Consider the following 25,146-nt stretch of genomic DNA (forward strand, 5'->3'; position numbering starts at 1 on the left):
GAAGGCAGCCCCTCTGACAGAGCTGCACTCTGCTTCTCGTTCATCCGTGGACGTCTTCTGCCGGCTTTGTCAGGGTGGCTTTGTCAGAAGATTTGTGTATTTGAAAGGCACGGAGATGGACAGAGGTAGAGGGGCAGAGAGATCTGTGTGCTGGGTCACTCCCCAGGTGGCTGTAACAGACCGAAGCCAGGAGCCAGGAGCCAGGACGCCACCCAGGTCTCCCCGTGTGGGTGGCAGGGACGAGTCCTCAGACCGTCTTCTGCTGCCCTGGGCGCGTTGGCAGGGAGCTGGATTGAAGCGAAGCAGCCAGGACACGAACCAGCTCTCGACGTGGGATGCTGGCCTTGCAAGTGGTGGCTTAACCCACTGGACCACGGTGCCAGCCCCCAGAGCGACTTTCCAAAAGAATTAAATTGGCCTTTGAGCTACCGTAGCTAAATCTGAAGTGAGGGTTATGCATCACACGAGTGACACGTGGCCGTTCAGTCTGCGAGACCACACGAGTGACACGTGGCCGTTCAGTCTGCGAGACCACACGAGTGACACATGGCCGTTCAGTCTGCGAGACCACACGAGTGACACGTGGCCGTTCAGTCTGCGAGACCACACGAGTGACACGTGGCCGTTCAGTCTGCGAGACCACACGAGTGACACGTGGCCGTTCAGTCTGCGAGACCACACGAGTGACACGTGGCCGTTCAGTCTGCGAGACCACACGAGTGACACGTGGCCGTTCAGTCTGCGAGACCACACGAGTGACACGTGGCCGTTCAGTCTGCGAGACCACACGAGTGACACGTGGCCGTTCAGTCTGCGAGACCACACGAGTGACACGTGGCCGTTCAGTCTGCGAGACCACACGAGTGACACGTGGCCGTTCAGTCTGCGAGACCACACGAGTGACACGTGGCCGTTCAGTCTGCGAGACCACATGAGTGACACGTGGCCGTTCAGTCTGTGAGGCCACACGAGTGACACATGGCCGTTCAGTCTGTGAGACCACACGAGTGACACGTGGCCGTTCAGTCTGTGAGACCACACGAGTGACACGTGGCCGTTCAGTCTGCGAGACCACACGAGTGACACGTGGCCGTTCAGTCTGCGAGACCACACGAGTGACACGTGGCCGTTCAGTCTGTGAGGCCACACGAGTGACACATGGCCGTTCAGTCTGTGAGACCACACGAGTGACACGTGGCCGTTCAGTCTGTGAGACCACACGAGTGACACGTGGCCGTTCAGTCTGCGAGACCACACGAGTGACACGTGGCCGTTCAGTCTGCGAGACCACACGAGTGACACGTGGCCGTTCAGTCTGTGAGGCCACACGAGTGACACGTGGCCGTTCAGTCTGTGAGACCACACGAGTGACACGTGGCCGTTCAGTCTGTGAGACCACACGAGTGACACGTGGCCGTTCAGTCTGCGAGACCACACGAGTGACACGTGGCCGTTCAGTCTGTGAGACCACACGAGTGACACATGGCCGTTCAGTCTGTGAGACCATACCCCAGAACAAGAGCCCGTGTTGGGTGGGGGGACAGGCTCGTGTCCAGAGGAGGACCCCGCCCCCTGCATGTAGCTTTATGAGGACCCAGAACACGAGGCTCAGGCCGGCTGGATGAGGAGAGATTCTAGACCGGACTGCCGCTCCCTCTCCAGGGGTGCCTGCCTCTCGGACGGCAGACGGCACGGGTGAGGCCAGGGGTGCCTGCCTCTCGGACAGCAGACGGCACGGGTGAGGCCAGGGGTGCCTGCCTCTCGGATGGCAGACGGCACGGGTGAGGCCAGGGGTGCCTGCCTCTCGGACAGCAGACGGCACGGGTGAGGCCAGGGGAGCCTGCCTCTTGGTTGGCGGGCAGCACGGGTGAGGCCAGGGGTGCCTGCCTCTTGGTTGGCGGGCAGCACGGGTGAGGCCAGGGGTCCCTTCATCCTGAACATTTACTTTGCCGTGGAGGAAGGTGTTCAAGCCGCTTCTGCAGCAGTGGCCTGGGGTGGCGGCCCTTCCTGGGATCACGGCCACGCTCTGGGTCTGCAGGCAGGGATGGCGTCCGAGAGATCGCTGGACACTCGTGGACGTGTGCCTACCCCACACCTAGGTGCATGGCCGAGCTATAATCCAGCCCAGAGATTTACCTAGATCAGCGCCTTCACTGTCCGTAGCCGGTGTCTCACCACACCCTCAGACGTGGCCCCTCCCACCGCAGGTGTGCTCCCCGCACCTGAAGTTGGCTCTGACGGGGCGCCTGCCCGCCGGGGCTGTCTGCTGTCTCCGCGGGGTGAGGTGTGCCCACCAGAGGCTGCGTGGAGACACCTTTGCTATCAGTCCTTGGTGGAGCATACTGGCGTCTGGGGTGCCGCGGTGCACCCTGCAGGCGGAGCGGCCCCCACAGCGCTGTGGCCTGGAGGACCTACTCAGGGTCGTCCCCACCAAGGGCAGCGGCCTGGCTCCAGCTGCGGGCGCTGGAAGCCCCGATGTCAGAGCTTCTGGACCGAACCCCCCCACCCCGGCTCGTGCCAGCCCGGATGCGGTGTGATGGAGCCGCTCGGTGATGTCAGAAGGCGGCTTCCAGGCCCAGGCGGACCCCCAAGCCTCCCGCAGGTGGGGAGGGCCGTGCAGAGCATCCCCCGATGCAGCCCGGGTGCGGGGACACGGCAGAGGCGAGCACCTCGGGCTGGCAACAGGAAATGTCGAGCAGTGCCCACCGCCCGCCACGGCGAGGCGCACGCGAGACAGGGAGCCCTCGCAGAGGCAGCCCCGGAACTGGACCCACTCAGTGGAGGCCAGCGTGCTCTTAGCGTTTGACAACGCCGAGACGTGTTTTCTGCCAGCCAGCTGGGGAATGGCTGACTCTCCTCGGGGCCGGAACCCGCTAGCACTCCTGGGAGTGCAGGCTCTGCCCTCCTCCCCGGAGGACCCCAGCTCCACTTCCCTGCGGAGGGCATGCGCTTAGGCGTGGGAGGGACAGCCCTGCTTACAAGCGGAAGCAAACCACTTGGGACCAGCGGGCAAGGGTCGGGTTAGCATTTTTGTTTTCACTTGTGCCTGTAAGCTGGGATGGGTTTCCTGGGAGGAAGGGAGGCAGTATTAAAAGAAACAGGCTGTGCACTGAGCCGTGGGAATCCAGCCTGGTTCACGGGGGTACGGGTGCTGGGGAGGGGTATAGAGCCCGGTGCCCCGACTGTGGGTGGTCTTGGGGTCCCCCATGCCTTGAACCCCTCGAAGGTGCGGAGAGTGGGAACTCACGCCCAGGGCAGCTGTAGGTACCCCAGAGGGCTTTGGATCGGTTTGTGTAGGATTTGGGTCTCTCCTCCAGCCTGACGCTGATTTTTTTTTCTTTTTCCTCAGGGTGACCAGAGGCAGGTCATTCCCCTTCCAAGTGTATGTATACTTATCCAATTTTTTTAAAACCATCACAGAACCTTGTGCCTTTGGACCTACGACTGTCAGTCTTTCTTAGTGTTCGTGCTTGTGTTGTCCCACCGCTGTGGTAGAAACAGTGCTGCCGTGTGACAGAGCAGAACCAAGCTCCATCTGACACTGCACGCAGGAAGCCCCCACACAGAGACAGCATCCTGGTTCAGCACTCATTAACCAAGTTCCCGACTGTGTTCACTCTGGAAGGGCCCGCAGGTCCTCATGAGCTGAGGGCCCGGCCACAGACGCGGCTGGGCGCCCCTTTGCCCAGCCGTGGTTCTTTGCAGCAGGTCCGGTCCCAGTGCAGCTGGACTCGGCAAGCCGGGCCCCGGCGAGCCGGCCGATTCTGACTTGATTTTAGCACTGCTGGTGGCCCGCCTGCAGCTCTGAGATCAGAGAAATCACCCTCGTTCTGTCCTGAGTTGGCAGGACCCACGCCACGCCACAAGGCAACGCCTCCCTGTGTGTCCCCCCACTTCTGTTTTCTGGCCTGGAGTTTGGGGGAGACCCTGTCCCCCAAGACCACTGTCCCCAGGTGGCCCTGTCTTCCAGCCAGAGCAGACGCTAGGGGCTGACTCCCAGAAGAAACCCCGCGGAGCTGTCGCTGCCAGGCAAGGCCTTCCAAACAGCCCTGTGTCCTTCGGGTGGGGCCCGGGTTCCGGCACGGCCCCCGGACCCGGCTCGGGCCGCTCCTCCATCTTCCCACCTTTTCTGGGAACCTCAAGAGACTCGGCGATTGCTCAACGGGAGGCGAGGTTTTCCTTTTTTTTTTAATTAATTAATTTATTTATTTGAAAGAGTTACAGAGAAGCACAGAAAGAGAGAGGGGTCTTCCATCCACTGGTTGACTCCCCAGATGGCTGCAACAGCTGGAATTGGGCTGATCTGAAGCCAGGAGCCAGGAGCTTCCTCCGGGTCTCCCATGCGGGTGCAGGGGCCCAAGGACTTGGGCCATCTTCTACTGCTTTCCCAGGTCACAGCAGAGAGCTGGATGGGAAGTGGAGCAGCCGGGACTAGAACCGGTGCCCATATGGGATGCCAGCGGCTTTACCCGCTATGCCACAGCACTGGCCCCTGTATTGTCTTCTGAAATTTAAAGGAAATCAGCACTTTTCTCCAACTTTCTGATAAACTGGCCTTGTTTGTAATCATCTTGGCCGCAGACCACGTGTTAATTTTGCCTGGATAAACGTGTTCCTCCTGCCCTGCAGAGCTGCTGGGTTTTGTGCTGAGTCGCTCTCTGGCTGTGGACCACGCTTCCTTACGGTTTCCCAAGAGTTTCACCCTGAAGCTGAAGTCTGTGGTCCACTCAGAACTCCTGATGGTAGAAGGCAGGAGGTAGAGTCAGCGTTCTTCTCCCAGCAGCTGCGCGGTGTCCCAGCCCAGGTTCACGCCCACCGGGAATGACGTTGGTGTGGACCATGGAAGGTCCCCCCTTGGGACACGTCTCTCAGCTCCTCAGCCCTGGGCTGGGTTTACTTAGGGCCCCCCTTCCTGGGAAGCTGGCTGGGCTGTTTGGTAACAGGTGCTGAGGGTGAGGAAACCATGCCGAGGGGGGCCGGCGCTGTGGCACAGCGGGTTAAAGCCCCGATCTGCAGCCTGGCATCCCGTATGGGCGCTGGTTCGAGACCCAGCTGCTCCACTTCTGATCCAGCTCTCTGCTGTGGCCTGGGAAAGCAGTAGAAGTTGGCCCAAGTCCTTGGGCACCTGCACCCACGTGGGAGACCCAGAAGCAGCTCCTGGCTCCTGGCTTTGGCCTGGCCCAACCCCAGTCATTGTGGCCATTTGAGGAGTGAGCCAGCGCCTGGAAGACCTCTCTGTCTCTACCTCTCTCTACAACTCTGCCTTTCAAACAAACAAACCGTTAAGACAAGATGCAGAGGAAGAAGCGGGTGTGGAAACCGCAGAGGTCAGAGGTCTGGGTGCCCGTGGCCCGCGCTCAGCACACGCGTGTTGGCGCCGGGGCTGCGGCCATTGCCACGCTCTCGCCCGAGTCCCACATGGCGCCGATGCCGCAAACAGGAGAAAATGGTGACGGCGAGAGAGCAGTGTTTCCTGAGGGCTCGGCGTCTGTGCGCTCTGAGACTCGGAGTGAGGCAGCGGTACAAAGGACAGGTCGGCACGGCGCGCTTCTGGTTTCAGCCGGATTTCACGTGGCCCGACCTCTGCCCCGCTCGCTGAGGCTTGGAGAGCGGCTGCAGCCCCGGGCCTGGGAAACCCTCAGTAAGAAAACAGTGACCGCGCGTTCCAGGAAGAGGGCCGAGATCTGCAAGATTTACGAGCTTTGTGGGGTGGGTACAGCGGAGGAAGTAACCTTAGCGTTAAACTATGCACGCTGCCAGGTCACTGGCCAAGGCAGGAAGCTTCAGAGGTCCTCCCAGGAAGAGAACTGCCACGAATCACTTCCCACGGCGTGGGTGGCAGCTCACAGCCCCACCCCCACCCTGCCTCCCGGCCGGGCGCTCCCTGTGCCTGTGGGCAGCTGCTTTCCACACAGAAAAGGCCCTCCTCGCTCCAAGTGTTTCTCTCGTTCTTCAGGGAGAATTTGGTTCAGGGCATCTTTTAGTTGGCACCACCTGCACCGCTGCGTTGGAATTGCAAAGCCCTGTGGTGACGGCCTGCGCTGGGCAGAGCCTTCTTAGCCAGGAGCTGGAGAACGCGTGTGAACCGAAGCCGAGCTCAGAGCTGTGTGCATCTAGAGCGGGCGGAGGGAGCGGCCAGCCCACTGCCCACCAGCTCGGCTTCGTGCTCTGCGCTCGGCAGAAAGTCAGCGCTCGCTTGACGCGCGCCTCACCCTCTCTCCCTCGGACAGCGCGCGAGGGCTCGGGCTCCTGTGGACGCCGAGAACGCGTGTCCCGCAGGGTTAGCCAGGCTTCAGGAGGGACTTTGTGATCTTGGGCTTGGGAAAGAACGGAGCCGCTTTGGGCAGCTCGTGGGTGTTTCTGGAAGTGCGAGCCGGAGAATTGCAGGTCGCCTGCTTGCCAGGCACAGCGTCGTATTTGTGATGCGTGCACACGTGGGGAAGGAGCCGATAGAAACCTCGCCAGGCTAGGAGGGGACAGAAACGACGGTGGCTGTGTGCTGTCGCCCAAGCCCAAACTCTTCCTGATGCCAGCTGTCTGTCGCCTACTAGGTGGCGGGAAGCAGAGCAAGCTGTACTCTGGTGACATTCGGCCACAACAGAAATAACCCAAGTCCCCCCACGGCACCGCCTTGGGCTCAGCTCACTGCCTGTTCACAGCGCTGAGACCTCTCTTGCCAGCTGCTTTTTTTTTTTTTTATTTTTTGACAGGCAGAGTGGACAGAGAGAGACAGAGAGAAAGGTCTTCCCTTGCCGTTGGTTCACCCTCCAATGGCCGCCGCGGCTGGCGCGCTGCGTCCGGCGCACCTCGCTGATCTGATGGCAGGAGCCAGGTGCTTCTCCTGGTCTCCCATGGGGTGCAGGGCCCAAGCACCTGGGCCATCCTCCACTGCACTCCCGGGCCACAGCAGAGAGCTGGCCTGGAAGAGGGGCAACCGGGACAGAATCCGGCACCCCGACCGGGACTAGAACCCGGTGTGCCAGCGCCGCAAGGCGGAGGATTAGCCTAGTGAGCCGCGGCGCCGGCTGCCAGCTGCTTTTAATTATTTCCAATGACCTGTGACTGGCCCGATTATAATGAAGAATGGAGGCGTGGCTGGGTCCTTCGTGGCACGCCTGCTCTAAGGCACCTGCCACGTGTCCCCTCCCGTGCACGGGACCACAGAGGCTGCTTGGCCACGTGTCCCCTCCCGTGCCACGGGACCACAGAGGGCTGCCTGCGAGCATTGGTGGAGCCTAGGGAGGTGGGGCCCAGAAGGTGTTTCCTTCTGGACGATGTTGGAAGAGGGTGAAGCACCCAGCGCCCAGTGGCAGAAGCCCCCTGGACCCTCTCTGCCAACGGCATCCTGGTATTCGCAGATGTGCCCAGCGTGTCCTCTGCCCGGTTCCGTGCACAGGTGACCCAGGTGATGTCCACAGTACCACGGAGGTTCAGCCTCAGTGGGAAGGAAGGGAGCCGGCCACTACACAGGGCCCCTTGGTTTCGTGTGCACCGCCGGCCCTTCCGTGGCCAGGGACGGACACTCCCTCGAGCTTTGTTTGCTCCGAATGTGCGGTCGACAGAGTCAGGCCTTCCCGCAGGGCAGGGAGGGGACACGTGGTCAACGCTGGCCACCGCACCACAGAGCAACCAGAATATCTGGCCGCCTCTGGGAGGAGGCGCGGCCCGGGCAGTCAGCAGGTTTGCAGTCGAGGGAGGGTACCTGCACGCGCCAGGACTCCATCTCTAGACCAGGAGGGCTTCTGGGCAGCGGAACCCAGCTCCAGGGCCGGATCCGGGGCTCAGAGCACGGGACAGCGGCTGCGCCCGGGCCACTTCCGGTCTGGGGGTCACTGTGGGGTTTCGTCCTTACGCTGGACCTACCGGTTCTCCTCAAGCTTCAGAAAACACCAGTCACGTGAAAAATAATTTTAAAAAAAGTACTTCCAGCGTCACCCTAAAACAGGCTAACCTATTACCGTGAAAATATGTCAATGGAGTGTATGGCCCTGGGAAACAGGCCTGTGTGGTTAAGAGCAGCTGTTACAGTTTTTTTTGACAGGCAGAGTTAGACAGTGAGAGAGAGAGAGACAGAGACAGAGAGAAAGGTCTTCCTTCGGTTGGTTCACCCCCCAATGGCTGCCACGGCCAGCGCGCTGCACCGATCCGAAGCCGGGAGCCAGGTGCTTATCCTGGTCTCCCATGCGGGTGCAGGACCCAAGCACCTGGGCCATCCTCCACTGCCCCCTTGGGCCACAGCAGAGAGCTGGACTGGAAGACGAGTGACCGGGACAAAATCAGGAGCCCCGACCAGGACTAGAACCCGGTGTGCCGGTGCCGCAGGTGGAGGATTAGCCTAGTGAGCCGCGGCGCCGGCCAGCTATTACAGTTAAACACCCATTCCTGATGAAACACTTGCTCTCGTAGAATCCGTTGCAGTAACGACAGTGGCAGCGCAGGTGTCACCGCCGTTCTAGCTGGTAACGGCAGTCTCACCGTGGGGGTTGTGACCCCAGCTGACAGCGGGGGGTGGCACAGCTGATACCCTAACCCCAGTCGTCCCGTGCCACAGCCCGGTGCCCACCGCCACTCAGATGGTGGCACCGTGCCTGCTAGAACTCCCGGCACCAAGTCTGCATGAAACCCGGCAATGAGCTTGACTGGGGACTCCAGTGTCACTGTCACTTCTGCCACCGTTAGCATCAGAAGACGAGAATCAGGCTGTCGTCGGCAGAAGGGAATAACCAGGGTTCTCTTCCCTCTCTCCTCTTCAGCCACCAGCTAAATACCTCCTCCCCGAGGTGACCGTGCTCGACTACGGGAAGAAATGTGTGGTCATCGATCTAGATGAAACCTTGGTGCACAGCTCCTTTAAGGTAAATCAACACACACGAGCACACACACCCCCAGGCCGGTCACACACACACACACACACACACCCCAGGCCAGTCACACACACACACACACACACACCCCAGGCCGGTCACACACACACACACACACACACACACCCCAGGCCGGTCACACACACACACACACACACACACACTCCAGGCTGCGGCCCCCCCCTGATTTGTGGGTTTTGGAGGAAGAATCCGGGGTGAGGGCGCGAGGCCGCAGACATCCCAGCCTCCCGGTGAACGTTAACCAGAGCAGTTGAATATTAACGCAGCTCGTCTGCAGGAGAGGAGGCCGCGGCTGGGCTGCCGGGTCCCCGAGCCCTCGCTTTACTTAATAAGTTTGCCTTTCGTAAGCCGACCCCCCACCCCACCCAACACCTTTGCAGCCAGGCCGCCAGCGCCCCAGGGCGCCATTGCATTGTCCAGCTGGGGTGCGGGCTCCTAGGGCGGCACAGCTGGAAGCTGGACGTGACCTCGCTCTGCTGGGAGTTTTTCCCGGCTCCGTGTTTCCAAAGGTGGCCAGGCCCGCAGAGGTCTGCCAGAGTCAAGGGCAGGTGAGCCGACTCTGCCGCGCATGTCGACCGTGTCCGTGACAGGCAGGAGCGCCCGCCCGCGTGACGTCCCTCAGGCAGAGGCGTCAGGGAAAGCCCCGCGCCCGCGTCCCACCGGAACACGGCGAAAAACGCCAGCGAGCTCCGTGCTCACCACCAGAGCTGAGCTGATCAGCTGGCCCTGCCCACTTCCTCAGTGCGATGAGCTGTTTAAGGAGACAGGAGGGAGCGGGTGCCGGGTTGGGTCTGGGTCTGATTCCCGGGGGTATTTCTGGCCGCGGCACTGCTCTGCTGGCTCTAGCTGCTAATGTGTGTTCCTCCCCACCTCCGCCCAGCCTAGTCCCCCCGCACTTCCCTGGGACACACAACAGATGCCCTGCATTTGGGTCGAAGAGACCCGAGTAGCCACACAAGAAGCCACAGGGGCTTTGCCCCAGCAGCCCCTACCAGGACATCCCTCCTCGTGGCTCCTCCTCCCGAAAGCCCTCAGGTGAGCCCGGAGGTGGCCTGTGAGCCCTGAGGGGCGTGGGGGCCGGGAGGAGGGGCCGCCCCGTGGCCCAGCACCCTGAGGCCGGCCTGGGCGAGCTGCTCCCGATGCTTCCTGGAGGAGAGCCCTTCCCAGTCCGTTGCCATGGCCACAGAGAGAGTTCTGGACGCAGGGGCAGGGCCTCCCCGCGGGCGCTGATGCCACAGCTGATGGGAGCAGCATCTCTCCCTGGCAGAGTGTTCTCCAGGGCTCGGACTTGGCACTCGGGTTTGTAGCGCTGGAAGCCACAGGCCCTCTCCCCTTAGAAGCTCCCGGCCTCGCTCACGCCAGCCAGCCCACGGAGAGGTGGGGCAGGAGCTCGCCGACCCCTGGGGAATGAGTGCTGGCTCCTAATACACTCGTGGGTGGCCTCGCTGCCCAGTGTCCCGCGAGTCTCTGCCTGTGGCCTCTCGGTTGTCAGGCGGTTTTTAGCACCATTCTGTGTTTCAGCTGTGAAAGTCTGACATACTGAGCTCACCCTTGACCTTCCGACCCTGGGGGTAGACGAGCTGTGACCTTGAGCCCAGGTGCACGGCGGGCGCCAGCAGCGGTGCAGCACTCAGTGGGTACTGCAGAAGCGTGCTCGTGTGTCCCGCGGTGGCCCAGCAGGGCCTGGCTCGGGACTCCAGCCCCGACACCCACACAGCGCTCCCTCCCACCGCCGCCTCCCGTTGCTCAGGCCGATGCTTCTGGTGGGTGCGCGTGGTTGTCTACCCACCTTGTGGAATTCCACCAAGAACTCTCAGGCCAGGCCTGAGAGCACACGGCCTGCGCAGGAGCCGTGGGACGTAGAGCGCCAGTGACGTCACCCACGAGTTAGTTTAAACAGAAGCGTCAGCGCTCGACAGGGTGTTCCCGCGAGAGGACACTCAGGTGGCCGGCTCTGCCCCTCTGGGGGTGGGCGAGAGGGGCTATCAGGCCACCAGCTGGTGGGTGAAATCAGATTCTCAGGGCTGCATGGAGCCTGGGCCCCCACCAGACCCATGCCTGTGGCTGTGAAAGGAGAAGAAATGCAGGCACGGAAAATGGAAGAGCCTGCCCAAGGCCGTGCCTGTGGCCTCTGCGTGGTCCCCCGCCCCCGGGGTGCCCTGGGCCGGGCTCTGGGTCCCTGTTCCCAGCACCTCCTGCTGAGCAGCCTCGCGGGGAGTCTGAGCTGTCTCCCCTGCGCCCCCTGGTGGCCACCGGAGGGCTCTGGGCAGGCCTGGACTTAGGGCCCCGTGCTCTGGCCAGGCTGGGCCACCTGTGTGGTTGAGGCCAGGTCAGAGACTGGGCCTGGATGCTGGAGACGCGACCCTGTTCAGAAGAGAAAAGATGGCTGCCTCCTGCTCAGGCCCAGTTCCAGGAACCCCGCGCCGTCCCACGTCGTCCTCCTCAGCCGTTTTTCCCGGTCCCCAGTACCCTGGTCCCAGCGAGATTTTTTTCTGGCTAAAATTTCCAGTCCTGCCTTCCTCTCTCAGGCGTAGTAATCATAGTTTCTTTTCCCTCTAGCCTATTAGCAATGCTGATTTTATTGTTCCGGTTGAAATCGATGGGACTATACATCAGGTAAGAATCGAAGCGAATCTGAGTTTCAGTTAGCGCTTCTCCAGTGACTGCATTTCCCGTGGACTTTGTCTCCAGGTGCCCACCTCAGCATCATGTCCTCCAACAAAAGGAAGCGGCCTTTGACCTCAAACACCATGGCTTTTCTGCCTTCTTTCGCTTTATTTTGTACTGAGTTTCGAAGGAAACATGTCATCCGTTTGTGAATGTTAGGTGTGGCCGCGAGTTCAGGCAGCTCTTTGATTCGATGCGGACTTCCGAAGGTCCAGTGTCGCCCAGTGGCCAGACGTGATGGTCCAGTTAACTCCCCCAGCGGCTGCTCTCACTGCTCTCCCCGCGGGCCGGAGAGAAAAGCTAGGGTTCCCTGGGAGAGGGGCACTTCCGTGCCAGCCGCTCAGCCCGGTCACCCTGTCCAGTGGGGTTTCCAGCCAGTGCCCAACCTGAGAGAGTGGGGGAGGGCGTGAGCGTGGGCTTCAGCTGCTGCTGTGAACACAGCTGGGCAGTCGCCAGGCAGGCGTCACCCAGGGCTGTCTGTGCTGTTTTTTTCTTCTCCTTATCTGCATAAAACTCTTCCAGAAATAGTGTCGTTTATGAAACCGTGTTCAGAACGGGAGCCGGGGGCGGGGCTGTGTCGTGCTTCCCGCAGCCCGACGTCCTGGAGGACAGGTCCCTGGCCTCGCGTGCCGGGCAGGAAAGGCCCTCCTGGTGCTCGAGCCGAAACGGCGTCTCTCCCCAACACTGGGCGGTCGCGCTGGCTCTGGAGTGTAGGGTGTCCGCAGGACGGGCGGGTCCTGGAAGGCAGCTGTGTCCAGCCAGCTCCGAGCAGACAGGGAAGGAGGGGTGGCCTGGGGTCACGAGGGAGAGTCGCAGGCTCCAGCTAACGCGAGTGCCTCCCTCCCGCCATCCTCCCTCGCCTGCTCTCCCAGGGGTGCTGCCCAGAAGCTCCTGGGGCGAGGCGCCTCCATGCTCCGTGCTTTGAAAAGCCGTCGCTGAGCCGGCCCGCTGGGCACTGGGCAGGCAGCGTCCGCAGACCACCGAGTGCGCTGACTCAGCTTCAGGACAGCTCAGTTCTGTGTTGCCTCAGCTCAAGACAGACAGAGAGGCCGCCCAGGGCACGGCCAGACTTGGGAGCAGGCAGCCCTTGGCAGAAGGCGACCGTGAACGTGACCGGCGGCCGCTGCTGACCCGTCAGCCTCCGTCCTGCTGGGCGGCGGAGACCCGGGTCCTAAGGCTGGGGTCCGAAACCCTTCCCTGGCGAGGCCGTGGCCGCGTTCAAGTAATCCAGGATAGGCTGTGCAGGTCCCGAGGGGCCTATTCTTGGTTACTTGGACGGGGACGCGGGCCTGCACGCCGGCATCCGGGCCCAGGACCCTGCTCTGCCAGAGGCACCGGCGCCACAGTTCCCAAAGCAGCCTCCTGCCTCTGCCTGTGGCAGCGCTGGCTTTCCAAGCAGCGCAAGGAAGCTGTGGCCTGCAGGAGCCTCACCGGCATCTCACGGTGCCCAGCCCAGCCTCCCTGCTCCTCGGAGCGCCCACCCGAGGCCCTCCTCCTCCTCCGGCCCCTCCCAGCATCAGCCACAGCCAGGCCTACCCCATTCCGGCCAGGAGGTCCCCACTGAGTCCTGGCCCCCGAGCACCTGCTTCTGGCACTTGAAGACTGTCCGGTCCTGGGTGGACCCTCGCTCTGCAGACAGCGCCCCCGCTCCCCCTGGCTCCCTGCTGTCTGTCCTGGGTAGACCCTCGCTCTGCGGACAGCACCCCCACTCCCCCCGGCTCCCCTGCTGTCTGTCCTGGGTGGACCCTCGCTCTGCGGGCAGCGCCCCCCACTCCCCCCAGCTCCCCTGCTGTCTGTCCTGGGTGGACCCTTGCTCTGCGGACAGCACCCCCACTCCCCCCGGCTCCCCTGCTGTCTGTCCTGGGTGGACCCTCGCTCTGCGGGCAGCACCCCTGGCTCCTCCCGGCTCCCCTGCTGTCTGTCCTGGGTGGACCCTCGCTCTGCGGGCAGCGCCCCCCACTCCCCCCTGGCTCCCCTGCTGTCTGTCCTGGGTGGACCCTCGCTCTGCGGACAGCACCCCCGGCTACCCCCACTCCCCTGATGTCTGTCCTGGGTGGACCCTCGCTCTGCGGGCAGCACCCCCCACTCCCCCCGGCTCCCCTGCTGTCTGTCCTGGGTAGACCCTCGCTCTGCGGACAGCACCCCCACTCCCCCCGGCTCCCCTGCTGTCTGTCCTGGGTGGACCCTCGCTCTGCGGGCAGCGCCCCCCACTCCCCCCGGCTCCCCTGCTGTCTGTCCTGGGTGGACTCTCCCCCTGCGGGCAGCACCCCCACTCCCCCCGGCTCCCCTGCTGTCTGTCCTGGGTGGACCCTCGCTCTGCGGGCAGCGCCCCCCACTCCCCCCGGCTCCCCTGCTGTCTGTCCTGGGTGGACTCTCCCCCTGCGGGCAGCACCCCCCACTCCCCCCGGCTCCCCTGCTATCTGTCCTGGGTGGACTCTCCCCCTGCGGGCAGCACCCCTGGCTCCCTCTGGCTCCCCTGCTGTCTGTCCTGGGTGGACCCTCGCTCTGTGGGCAGCGCCCCCCACTTCCCCCCCGGCTCCCCTGCTGTCTGTCCTGGGTGGACCCTCGCTCTGCGGGCAGCGCCCCCACTCCCCCCGGCTCCCCTGCTGTCTGTCCTGGGTGGACCCTCGCTCTGCGGGCAGCACCCCTGGCTCCCCTGCTGTCTGTCCTGGGTGGACCCTCGCTCTGCGGGCAGCGCCCCCACTCCCCCCGGCTCCCCTGCTGTCTGTCCTGGGTGGACCCTCGCTCTGCGGGCAGTGCCCCCACTTCCCCCCCCCGGCTCCCCTGCTGTCTGTCCTGGGTGGACCCTCGCTCTGCGGGCAGCGCCCCCCACTCCCCCCGGCTCCCCTGCTGTCTGTCCTGGGTGGACTCTCCCCCTGCGGGCAGCGCCCCCCGGCTCCCCTGCTGTCTGTCCTGCTGCTCCGTGTGCTGTTCGGAGCTCTGTACGTGCTGACTTGGCAGCTCCAGCCCCTTCCTCTGCTGCGCCCCCGCCCCTGCGATGGGCCGGACGTGCAGGCTCTGCCGTTCTCGCCCCCCCTGCTTCCTCGCCCTGGAAGCTCACTCCTCATCCTGGCTGGCCTGGCGGGCTCCTGTTGGATCTTCAGGGTCCAGACCCAATGTCCCCTCCGTGGCTGCCTCCCACGGGGAGGGGAGTGGGCCCTTTGCTGGGACGCTCTGTAGGCCCCGTTCATTCTGCAGTATTTCTGCCCGGCTGGGGCTCGGTGGGTGTGCTTATTTCGGGGATGTGGCTAATGTCAAGTTTTGGGGGGTGGGCTCTCCCGGTCACTGGCTCCTCGCTCCTACCGCTCACCGGTCTCTAGTCGCAGCTTTGCCGTCAGAGCCCTGCAGGGGGGCTGCAGCCCGGCCTCCTCACAGCCCACCCTCTGGGGCCTGGCCTGGCCCTCGGGGTCCCACGTTGCCCAGCCGGTCTAGAAGAGCCTGCCGTTGGCTCCCTGGCTGGAGGCCCCTCCTGGCAGCGTGTTCCTGGGGCCCCGGAGGCAGCTGGGGACACCCCCTGACATGCCTGTTTGCATGCTGCGCCCAGGAGAGCCCCTGTGAGTATCACGCAGACGGCGTCCCAGGCCGACGCAGACGGCCTTCTCGCCCGGTGGCGGGGCCTGCCCTTCCGCCCAGGCCCTGCCGGTGAGGGAAGCGTGCTCTTCAGAAGAGCGGGCAGCAGCCAGGCCTGGCCTCCAGCGGGACAGCACCCAGCCCCGGGCTGTGTCCGCAGAGCCGGACCCCCGACAGGTGCCGAGACACACGTGTGACCTGAACGAGTGGCATAGCCCCTGCCTACTCCCTGGTTCTAAATTGCCGCCCCAGCCCCCCTTGTCCTCCCTCCCGGCACCCGGCGCCGCCTGAGCGGCTCGCGCCCTCCGTTGCAGGTGTACGTGCTGAAGCGGCCACACGTGGACGAGTTCCTGCAGCGGATGGGGCAGCTGTTCGAGTGCGTGCTCTTCACTGCCAGCCTGGCCAAGGTGGGTCAGGCAGCCCCTGGCTCGAGGGGAGATGCCGTCTCCATGGTGCCGGGTTCCCGCCCCAGATGGGATGGATGCAGGCCCTGTGCACACTGCCAGCCCGCAAAGCTTCTGGGTTGCCATGGTGACGGCGCCCTTCAAACACATGCTCCCCGGAGTAGCTGTGTGCAGCCGCTGGGAGCCGGCTGTCCCCAGACGGGGAGGCCGCACGGGAGCCCTGGGTGGCCTCTCCTCCACTGACGGCGGCCAGGCGCCCCTGCGTGTCCTGCTGTTTCGCTCACGCAGATTTGGAGGAGAGAGCAGAGCCAGGGGTTCCCCCGCTCGCCGGCCCTAACAGCCCCGAGGCAGATTGAGAATAGCGCGCAGGGCGAGCACTGCTGCCACCCGTGTTTTTAAATAGAGATTTGTTTCTTTATTTGAAAGGCAGAGTGACAGGGAGAGGGAGAGGCAGGGAGGGGCCGGGTGGCGGGGGAATCTTCTGTCCACAGGTTCACTCCCCAGACAGCGGCAGTGGCCAGGGCTGGGCCAGACCAAGGCCGGAGCGGGTGGCACTCCGCCTTCGCATTGTTCGGATTCTCCTCCTGAACTGCGCCCTCCTGCACCTCTGTCTGTTCCCCAACCCTCCCCTCGCCGCCACTCCAGCCCGGCGGAGCCAAATCTGCTCCCGGTGCAGCCTGCCAGCCCCTCGCCTCCCTGCCGTTCTGGAAGACATCTTCCCAACACCAGGGCCCCCAGAGACACCTGGGGGGCCTCCCTTAGGGGACAGGGCAGGGAGGCGGGGCCCCCAGAGACACCTGGGGGGGCCTCCCTTAGGGGACAGGGCAGGGAGGCGGGGGGCCCCAGAGACACCTGGCAGGGCCCTCCCTTAGGGGGCAGGGCAGGGAGGCGGGGGCCCCAGAGACACCTGGGGGGCCCTCCCTTAGGGGACAGGGCAGGGAGGCGGGGACCCCAGAGACACCTGGCAGGGACCTCCCTTAGGGGACAGGGCAAGGAGGCGGGGCCCCCAGAGACACCTGGGGGGCCTCCCTTAGGGGACAGGGCAGGGAGGCAGGGGCCCCAGAGACACCTGGGGGGGCCTCCCTTAGGGGACAGGGCAGGGAGGTGGGGCCCCAGGGGACAGTTTTGAGCAGGGGTGTGGGGATAAGATGTGTTTTCCTGCTGGCCACTGACAGCTTCCAGGCAAAGGGGCGCCAGGGACCCAGGGCCCCGACGGGGGGGGGGGGGGGGGGGGGAGGGAGAGAGAGAGAGAGGGATGGGGGTGGAGTCTGGGTATTTCTGGAGCTGCAGCTGGCAGGAATTCCTGGTGGGCTGGCGAGAGGGAGAAGCCAGTGCGTGGTGGGCATGCGAGCAGGAAGATAACCGGGCCCCGAAGCACTGCCACGCCCGTGCACCCTGTCTACCAAGCACCATGCATCCGGCCACGGTCGGTGGGGCTGGGTCCTCCCAGGCACCCCCCCACACTCGTTGCATCGCCTCTCCCCAGTATGCAGACCCCGTGGCCGACCTCCTAGACCGCTGGGGTGTGTTCCGGGCCCGGCTCTTCAGAGAGTCGTGCGTCTTCCACCGTGGCAACTATGTGAAGGACCTGAGCCGCCTTGGGCGGGAGCTGAGCAAAGTGATCATCGTGGACAATTCCCCTGCCTCGTACATCTTCCACCCCGAGAATGCAGTAAGTACCCCCCACTCCCCGGGACGGGCCCGTCTGCCCAGGCAGCGCCCGCGGGGGAAGGCTCCGGGCCTGCTCACGGGCGGAAGCCTCGGCTGCCTCGTGGGAGCGTCGGAGGCCGCCGGAGGGCTCAGCGTGGCACCCGGCGGGCTCACTTGATAAGCTGTGTAGCAGTAGGAGTTGAGTTGCTGAGAAGGGGTCTGTGTGCCCTTGACCCCGTCCCTGGGCCTCTGCGTTCCGGGAGGCCGGGTGACCTCTTCAACAGGAGGGTTTCTTAGGGGTGAGCACAGCCCTCCGTGCAGCCCTCACCAGCGCCTCCCGGTGGTGCCTGGGAAGTCGGGGGTGGGGGGACAGGGCCCGCACCAGGGCTCGCTGGCTGCAGCCGACCCTCAGAGCAGGCGGGAGAGCCCTCCTGCCCAGCCTTTCCGGGGGCAGAGACGGCCTGGGCACCCCACCCACTACACGGGGCCCCAGCCTGGGCCTCCGAGCTCGCCAGAACTCCGCAGCTTCAGAGACGGCCTGGGCACCCCGCCCACTACACGGGGCCCCAGCCTGGGCCTCCGAGCTCGCCAGAACTCCGCAGCTTCACCTGCGTCCACACCACAGCAAGCAGTGAGCTCCAGCTAGGCTGAGCCAGCCCTTGTGAACTGTGATTTGCATAAACACTCCGAATGCATTATATCTAACTTGTTCATCTGACTGGATGGTTGTAGCGCACTTGGTGCTGTGTCTCCGGAGGGCTGCACCCCCACACAGACGCCGTTCCATGGTTGCGTCTCTCTGAGCAGCTCCTTACGTTGTCCGATCCCGGACTGTGGCCGCTCTGTGCCCTCCTCACCCTGGAAGATTCTCTTCATTCGACTGCGGGCTTCGCGGGGCCACGTGGTCCGTGCATCGCTCTGGTTGATGTCTCTTTCAACTGTTCTCTTAACTGTGTCGGAGTCCCAAAGCCACTCCTCCCCCCCCCCTTTTTTTTTTTTGACAGGCAGAGTGGACAGTGAGAGAGAGACAGAAAGGTCTTCCTTTTGCCGTTGGTTCACCCTCCAATGGCCGCCGCAGCCGGCGCGCTGCGGCCGGTGCACCGCGCTGATCCGATGGCAGGAGCCAGGTACTTATCCTGGTCTCCCATGGGGTGCAGGGCCCAAGCACCTGGGCCATCCTCCACTGCACTCCCGGGCCACAGCAGAGAGCTGGCCTGGAAGAGGGGCAACCGGGACAGAATCCGGCGCCCCGACTGGGACTAGAACCTGGTGTGCCGGCGCCGCAGGTGGAGGATTAGCCTAGTGAGCCACAGCACCGGCCTCCCTTCCCTTTAAAAAAAAAAAAAAGTTTTAATTTTGTTTGGGGGGTAGAGATCTTCCATCCACCGGTTCCTTGCCCAGATGCTCACAACGTCCAGGCCAAGTTGACACCGGGAGCCTGGACCTCCGTCCGGTCTCGCATGGTGGCAAGGACCCGGGCACTTGAGCCACCACGGCCGCCTTGCAGGTGCACAGTAGCAGGGACTGAGCAGCCAGGACTTGGGCCCCAGGCATCCTGTGCAGGACGCAGGCAGCCAAGAGGCAGCTCGCTGCGCCAAACGCCTGCCCCGCCCTTTCTTCTTCTCTTTAAAATATTTATTTATTCACTAGAAAGGCAGAGTTACGGAGAAAGAGAGGTACAGAGAGGTCTTCCATCCATTGGTTCACTCCCCAAACGGTCACAACAGCCGACACTGGGCCAGGCTGAAGCCAGGAGCCCAGAGCTCCGTCTGGATCTCCCACATGGGTGCAGGGCCCAGGTCCTTGAGCCACCACGGCCGCCTCGCAGGTGCACAGTAGCAGGAAGCTGGATCGGAAGCAGAGGCAGAACTCAAACCCCGGCCTGCAGGTGTCTCGAGTGGCAAGCTCAGCCTGCCAAGCCACGCCCACTCTCCACTCCTTTTACAATTTCTTTGATTTTATTTTACTTAAGTGGCAAACAGAGGGCTTCCAACCACTGAGTCACTCCCCAGATGGCTGCGACAGCCAGGGCTGGGCCAGGCCAAAGCCAGGAGCCTGGAGCTCCCTCCAGGTCTCCACCAACCACTGGAGCCATCGCCTGCCGCCCTGCGGATGCCCTCCGCAAGGAAGCTGGGATTCGGAGCAGAGCCAGCCTCCAGGACGGGCACTCCGGCGCGGGATGCGGGTGCCGGGGCGGCTGCACCAGAGTGCCGTGTTGGCAGAGCGCTGTGACGGCCCAGCTTCATGCATCACTAGGCTCATTGGCCGCTGCTTTTCTTCTCTCGACGGTTTGAGTTTATTTGGGTTCTACGGCACGTGTACCTGGTTCCGACACCGGAACCGTCGATGAAGAGGGCGGGCATGTAGCGTCGCAGTTGACACCGCTCGGGACACCTGCGCCCACGTTGGCTGGGTTCCGGTTCCAGCCCCACTCCCCATTCCCGTTTGCTGTGGTTGTGCCCCTGGGAGCCAGCAGGTGGGTCCCTGCCAGCCGTGCGGGAGGCCCAGCTGAGTTCTAGGTTCTTGGCGTTGGCCTGGCCCAGCCCCAGCTGCTGCAGGCATCCGGCTGTGACCAGAGACGGGCGTCTGTCTCTCTGCCCACAGGCAGTAGGCAGGTAGCAGGCAGGTAGCAGGTAGATAGTAGGCAGGTAGTAGGCAGGTAGTAGGCAGGCGGTAGGCAGGTGTAGGCAGGCAGTAGGCAGGTGTAGGCAGGTGTAGGCAGGTGGTAGGCAGGTGTAGACAGGTGTAGGCAGGTGTAGGCAGGCGGTAGGCAGGTGTAGGCAGGTGTAGGCAGGCAGTAGGCAGGTGTAGGCAGGTGTAGGCAGGTGTAGACAGGTGTAGGTAGGTGGTAGGCAGGTGTAGACAGGTGTAGGCAGGTGTAGGTAGGTGTAGGCAGGTGTAGGCAGGTGTAGGTAGGTGGTAGGCAGGTGTAGACAGGTGTAGGCAGGTGTAGGCAGGTGGTAGGCAGGTGTAGGCAGGTGTAGACAGGTGTAGGCAGGTGTAGGCAGGTGGTAGGTGTAGGCAGGCGGTAGGCAGGTGTAGGCAGGTGTAGGCAGGTGTAGACAGGTGTAGGCAGGTGTAGGCAGGTGTAGGCAGGTGTAGACAGGTGTAGGCAGGTGTAGGCAGGTGTAGACAGGTGTAGGCAGGTGTAGGCAGGTGGTAGGCAGGTGTAGGCAGGTGTAGGCAGGTGTAGGCAGGTAACAGGCAGTAGACAGGCGGTAGGCAGGTGTAGGCAGGTGTAGACAGGTGTAGGCAGGTGTAGGCAGGCGGTAGGTGACACAGATGCCTGACAGTGGTGAGGAGGCTGCAGGCGTCTCCCTCCCTTTCCGCTGAGGATGACCTTTCACCAGCTGTCCTGCCAGTGTCTGAGAACTGCCTGCACAGATTTGCGTGGCGCTAGGTTGTCGGTAGGTCTGTTTAAAGGGCCCCTTTTGGGGTTTCCTCAAACTCCTCTGCAGCTCTCTTCTCTCTACTCCTGGCTACCCCCATGACCACCGTCCTCCCACCCCGACTCCCCCCACCCAAAGCTGAGGGAGGGTCCCGCGGGTGCCCCTGGCTGCAGAAGCCCTGAGAGCTCGCGTTTGTGCTTTTACCGGACGCCGCTGAGCGTGGGAGGGATTCTCAGCTCTGTCTGCCCTGCAGCACGGCACGGCGACCTGAGTGTCGCCCGGCCCCGGCCCACGTGTCACCTTAGCTCCCAGCGCTCTGGGATGCAGGGACCTGGCACCGTGAAAGGGGCCTTTGAAACCGGCGGGAGGCAGAGCGCATCCTGGAACATCCCGGGCCCTGCCTGCCCGAGCTGCCTCCCAGCCGCTGCATCAGGCAGAGGGGCCGCGGTTGACGCCGAGGGGCCGTGGCTGACGCCGAGGGGCCGCGGCTGACGCCGAGGGCGTGCGCCCAGCAGCCCTGCGCCCGCGGGGAGTGTCCAGGGGAGCAGACCCGGGCGCTGCCTCCTGCGCTTGTCTTGCAGGTGCCTGTGCAGTCCTGGTTCGATGACATGACGGACACCGAGCTGCTGGACCTCATCCCGTTCTTCGAGGGCCTGAGCCGGGAGGACGACGTGTACAGCACGCTGCACAGACTCTGCAGGAGGTAGCCCCGGCCCCGGGCCCGCCCGGCCTCTGCTCCCAGGATGCTCCGCGCTCCAGGCCACGGCTGAAGGTGGCCACGCCTACCTGTCTGGTTTTTTTTTTTTTTTTTAAGAACAGAAGCAACTATTTTAAAAAGAACTCTTTTAACAGATTTCATAAAGGAACATGCATTTTACTGGATTTGCTTTTTCTTAAAACATACCAAAAAGGGAAAAAAATGGAAGAAAAAAAAAAAGCTTGCTCTCTCTCGGACTTCCTTTGAGCTGTCTCCCCTCCAGCCGCCAACCCAGCCCCGTCCGCCCGGCTCGGAGCAGCCGACGCGACCAGATCTCTCCTACAGGATGAAGTGCCTTTTTGAATGTTATTTTAAGCTGAGAGTTGATTTTTCTACACGACGTATTTCCAGATATCTTTTAGTCTTTTATTGTCTTAGAGACTCTAAGATGAAAATGACAATTTTCTAGAACCTGGTGGAGAGTGTGCGTGCGTGAGTGTGTGTGTGCATGCGTGTGTGAGTGCGTGTGCATGTGTGTGTGCGTGTGTCACGGGCTGGGGCGGGGCAGGCGAGGCAGGAGGGAGTCACAGGAGCCTGCCTCCCCCAGCCGCGACTCTGCCGGGACAGCGTGTGGCACGCGGCAGGCCGTGGCGCCCGCAGCGTGAGTGCCTGCGTCTGGACCCCGCTCCCGCTGACTCCGCGTGGAGCACCCCGCGCTGTGTGCTCGCACTTCAGGAAACAGGAGGCGCTGCCCGCGGTCTGTGCGATGCGACAGATGTGCTTGAGGTCGCGTTTCCCCTGACAGGCGCCATCCTGTCACTCCGCTTCCACACCACTGCCATGGACCGTCTGTCGTTGTCGCCGTCGGTAGAGCAGTTACCACGAACCCGCAAGCCCTGGGATGGATTAACAAAAAGAAGAAGAAAAAAAACGGTATTGATTTTTTAAATCTTTCCTTTCCAAAAAGCTGGACACGGAGCTGTCTGGGGACTTTGCTGCTACCGCGCTGCCACCAAATGGAACTGTCCAGCGGCTGTTACACTGTTCTTTGCCACTGTGCCTATGCCCGGAACATGCTCACTGCTAAGCTGCGGGTCGGACAGGGTCAGGAGCAGGGTCCCCACCAGCGCAGACGGCACCGGCCGTGTCCCTTCGCTGGCACTGGCCACCGGCCGTGCACACAGGTACCATGGCAAAGGGCCAGCGCCCCACACAGATGCGGCTCTCTCTGGTTGCCATCGACAGCAGATCCTGTGAGAGGCTGGCCGTGGTCCCTTGAGACCTGGGGCCCAGGTGCAACTGCAGGTCCCCTCCCCGGAAGCACAGCCTGCTGATGAGCCAGGCCCGGGGTGGGGCGGAGGCCCCTGCCGCTGAGCCGGGCCCGGAGAGGCCTGGCCCGGGAAGACCCAGCCCAGGGAGGCCGGGCCCAGGGTAGGGCGGAGGCCCCTGCTGCTGAGCCAGGGCCCTCTGGGCAGCCTGGGCTGGGGAGGCCTGGCCTGGCCTGGGGTGGGTGTTGAAGCAGCACCACGTGGCTTGTTGACAAGTCTGTGAAGTATTGCTCTTGGAGATCATTTTGAAAAAGAGCCCTGTGGTGTTGGCACCACTGCCTTCGTCCTCTGTGGCCTGGGCCTCGGCCGGAGTCCCGTGGGAGCCCCTGGCACGGAGGAGACTGGAACCCGGGGTCCCAGAGTGGAGAGCCCCCGCTCACACGTACCGGAGCCAGCGGCCAGTCACGTCCTCCGACAGCAGCCAGGTCTGCGGGCGGCCGTGCCCTCAGCAAAGTTCCTTATTCAGAGGGCACGCAGGTGGCCCGGCGTTGAGTGTCCCACACCCAGCCATCCGCGTGCCCCGCTCCGGGCATCCCCGCAGAAGGCGGGCGGCGTGCCACAGACCTTCATTCGGAAATCCAGTCCTTCAGCGACCCCGTGCCTTAAATGTCCCGCACGTCGCGGCGTGTTGCGGTCCACGTGGAAGCAGGCCGGGCCGGAGCCTTCACCCCTGCTCGCTTGGCTCCCCAGGGCCTCTTCTGGAAGAGGGGGCGGGAGGGTCTTTCAGAGGAAGCGAGCCTGGGGGGACAGCTCCGCTGGGGCAGGTGGAGTGGAGGCGCCTGGCAGGCCTGGGCCAGGCCCTGTGCTGGCCTAACCCCGCCCCCGGCCTGCCCGAGCCAGGGCGGAGCTGGCGGGGGCGGGGGGGGGGGGTGCAGCCAGAGTGTCTTAGGAGAGCCAGCCGAGCCGCTGAGGCTTCTGGGTCTGGGCACCTTATTCGACCACACTCCAAAATTCCGTTTTCGTTTCCACCCTTGATTCTGCTTTGTGTATATAATCAAGATATCGATATATTTTTTAATCGCCAAGCTGTCAATGAAGCAATAGAATTGTCACATGAGGCCAAGAAATGAGGTGAATGTTTGGGGTTTATGTTTTTTATGGTCAATACGGGTATTATCGTTTAATTATTAACCTTTTATTAAATTATGGGCTTTCAAACCTAAGGGGACCTGTTAGCTCCTTCTCTGTGCCATATACCCCCCACGTTACCAAAAGACACCCAGCTCATTAGCCAGAGGGAAGCCGACCTCGCCCTGAGCGCCAGGGTCCTTGGGAGCCAGGTGAGAGCGCGGTCCCTGGACGCAGATTTCTGACCCTGAGACCGGGACCGGCGCCTTGGGTTCACGGCCACAGCCACCGTGACGCACGACGCGCCCGCCGTGGTCACGCCCTGTCTTCCATCCCCTCTGAACTCCCGTCTTGGTCTTGTTCTCGCATGGTAGCTGTTTGTCGACAGCACATCTGTACTCTGAACAGGAACGCCACCTGTCCCGGGCGACAGACAGACGGGGTGGGCAGGCTCCTTCATGAGGTGGCCTTGGGGACCTGAGGGTGGGTGCCCTCGTGACACCGATGCGTGCGTTTGGACCTCCAGTGTGCGGGGGGAGTCGCCTGTAACCTGGGGCGCTGTACAACCCTGCGTTTCCAAGATGGTGAAGTCCACACCCCCTCAGGCCTGTGCCCAAACACTCGTGACGTGCATGCCGCGGGGTTCAGGAAGAGTGGACGGCACAGGCTCGCGGGGCCCTGGGCAGAGCCGGCCGGCCGCCTCTGACTGCACACTGCTCTTGCCTGTTCCCGGGCCATGCACCGGGAGCGTCTGCGGGTGGGGGCCGATGCAGGGTGGGGCTGGGTGGGGGAGGGAGAAGCCCCTGCTGGGCGCCAAACCCGGCACTGCCTGGGCCGAGTGCTGTCAGTCGAGGTGTGCGATGGTTTCCTTCCTGCCAAAATAAACCTGTGAAACTGCTCTGTCTCCTGTACGAACTGCTTCCCTCGCGGTGCCCCCCAGCCCCCGCGAGCTCAAGCCCCGGGCCAGCGCCTCGGTCCCCTGGCATCCCCACTGGCACTGGGGCCGATGGAGCCGGGCTGCAGACCCTGGCCCCCGGGGAGGCCCAGAGACCGCTCTGCCCATCAGCCCCCGGCTTGCTCTTCCCGGACAGCAGCAATGGGCTTCCAGTGGCAGCTAGAGAGACCCGTTGTGCCAACCCCACCGCAGGACCACCGGCACCGCGGGTGGCACCTCGAGCGTTGGCCACTGCGCAGGAGCCAGGGTGCTGTCGGCGATGTGTGGCAAGGAACCTCAAGGTAAGGCACTACCAGGAACACCCTGTAGGCCACGCCCTGGGCCCGGCCATCCTCCTCCAAGGCTAGCAACTCCCCCACCCCCGTGCACCCCCTAGGGACTCCTGGCAGGAGCTCACACGTGACACCACCCTCACAGCGACCCCAATCCCGATAGCAAGGTGCACCGGCGCCCACGATTCGGCAGACGGGGCTCCTCCAAGCCCGAAGCCCGTGGGGCCAACTCTGCAGGTCTGCGCTCCGCCTATCACGGGA

General features: G+C 63.3%; 1 protein-coding gene across 2 annotated transcripts in view; it reads left to right on the plus strand.

The window, feature by feature from the left end:
• CTDSPL (CTD small phosphatase like) overlaps positions 1-24,556 on the plus strand; it is a 137,206-nt gene extending 112,650 nt beyond the window's left edge. The window contains exons 3-8 of one of the 2 annotated variants that reach the window (XM_051829256.3): positions 3,350-3,382; positions 8,754-8,855; positions 11,445-11,501; positions 15,437-15,529; positions 17,013-17,198; positions 21,147-23,753. In XM_051829256.3, the coding sequence (XP_051685216.1) occupies positions 3,350-3,382; positions 8,754-8,855; positions 11,445-11,501; positions 15,437-15,529; positions 17,013-17,198; positions 21,147-21,272 (597 nt within the window). In that variant the 3' untranslated portion in view covers positions 21,273-23,753. Of the gene's footprint in view, positions 1-3,349; positions 3,383-8,753; positions 8,856-11,444; positions 11,502-15,436; positions 15,530-17,012; positions 17,199-21,146 lie in introns of both variants that reach the window. The other variant, XM_051829257.3, reaches the window with a different exon arrangement.
• Positions 24,557-25,146: the final 590 nt, after the last annotated feature.

Source organism: Oryctolagus cuniculus, chromosome 4 (genome assembly GCF_051225735.1).
Source record: "Oryctolagus cuniculus isolate XC-2025 breed Fujian yellow rabbit chromosome 4, ASM5122573v1, whole genome shotgun sequence".
Taxonomy (NCBI): Eukaryota; Metazoa; Chordata; class Mammalia; order Lagomorpha; family Leporidae; genus Oryctolagus; species Oryctolagus cuniculus.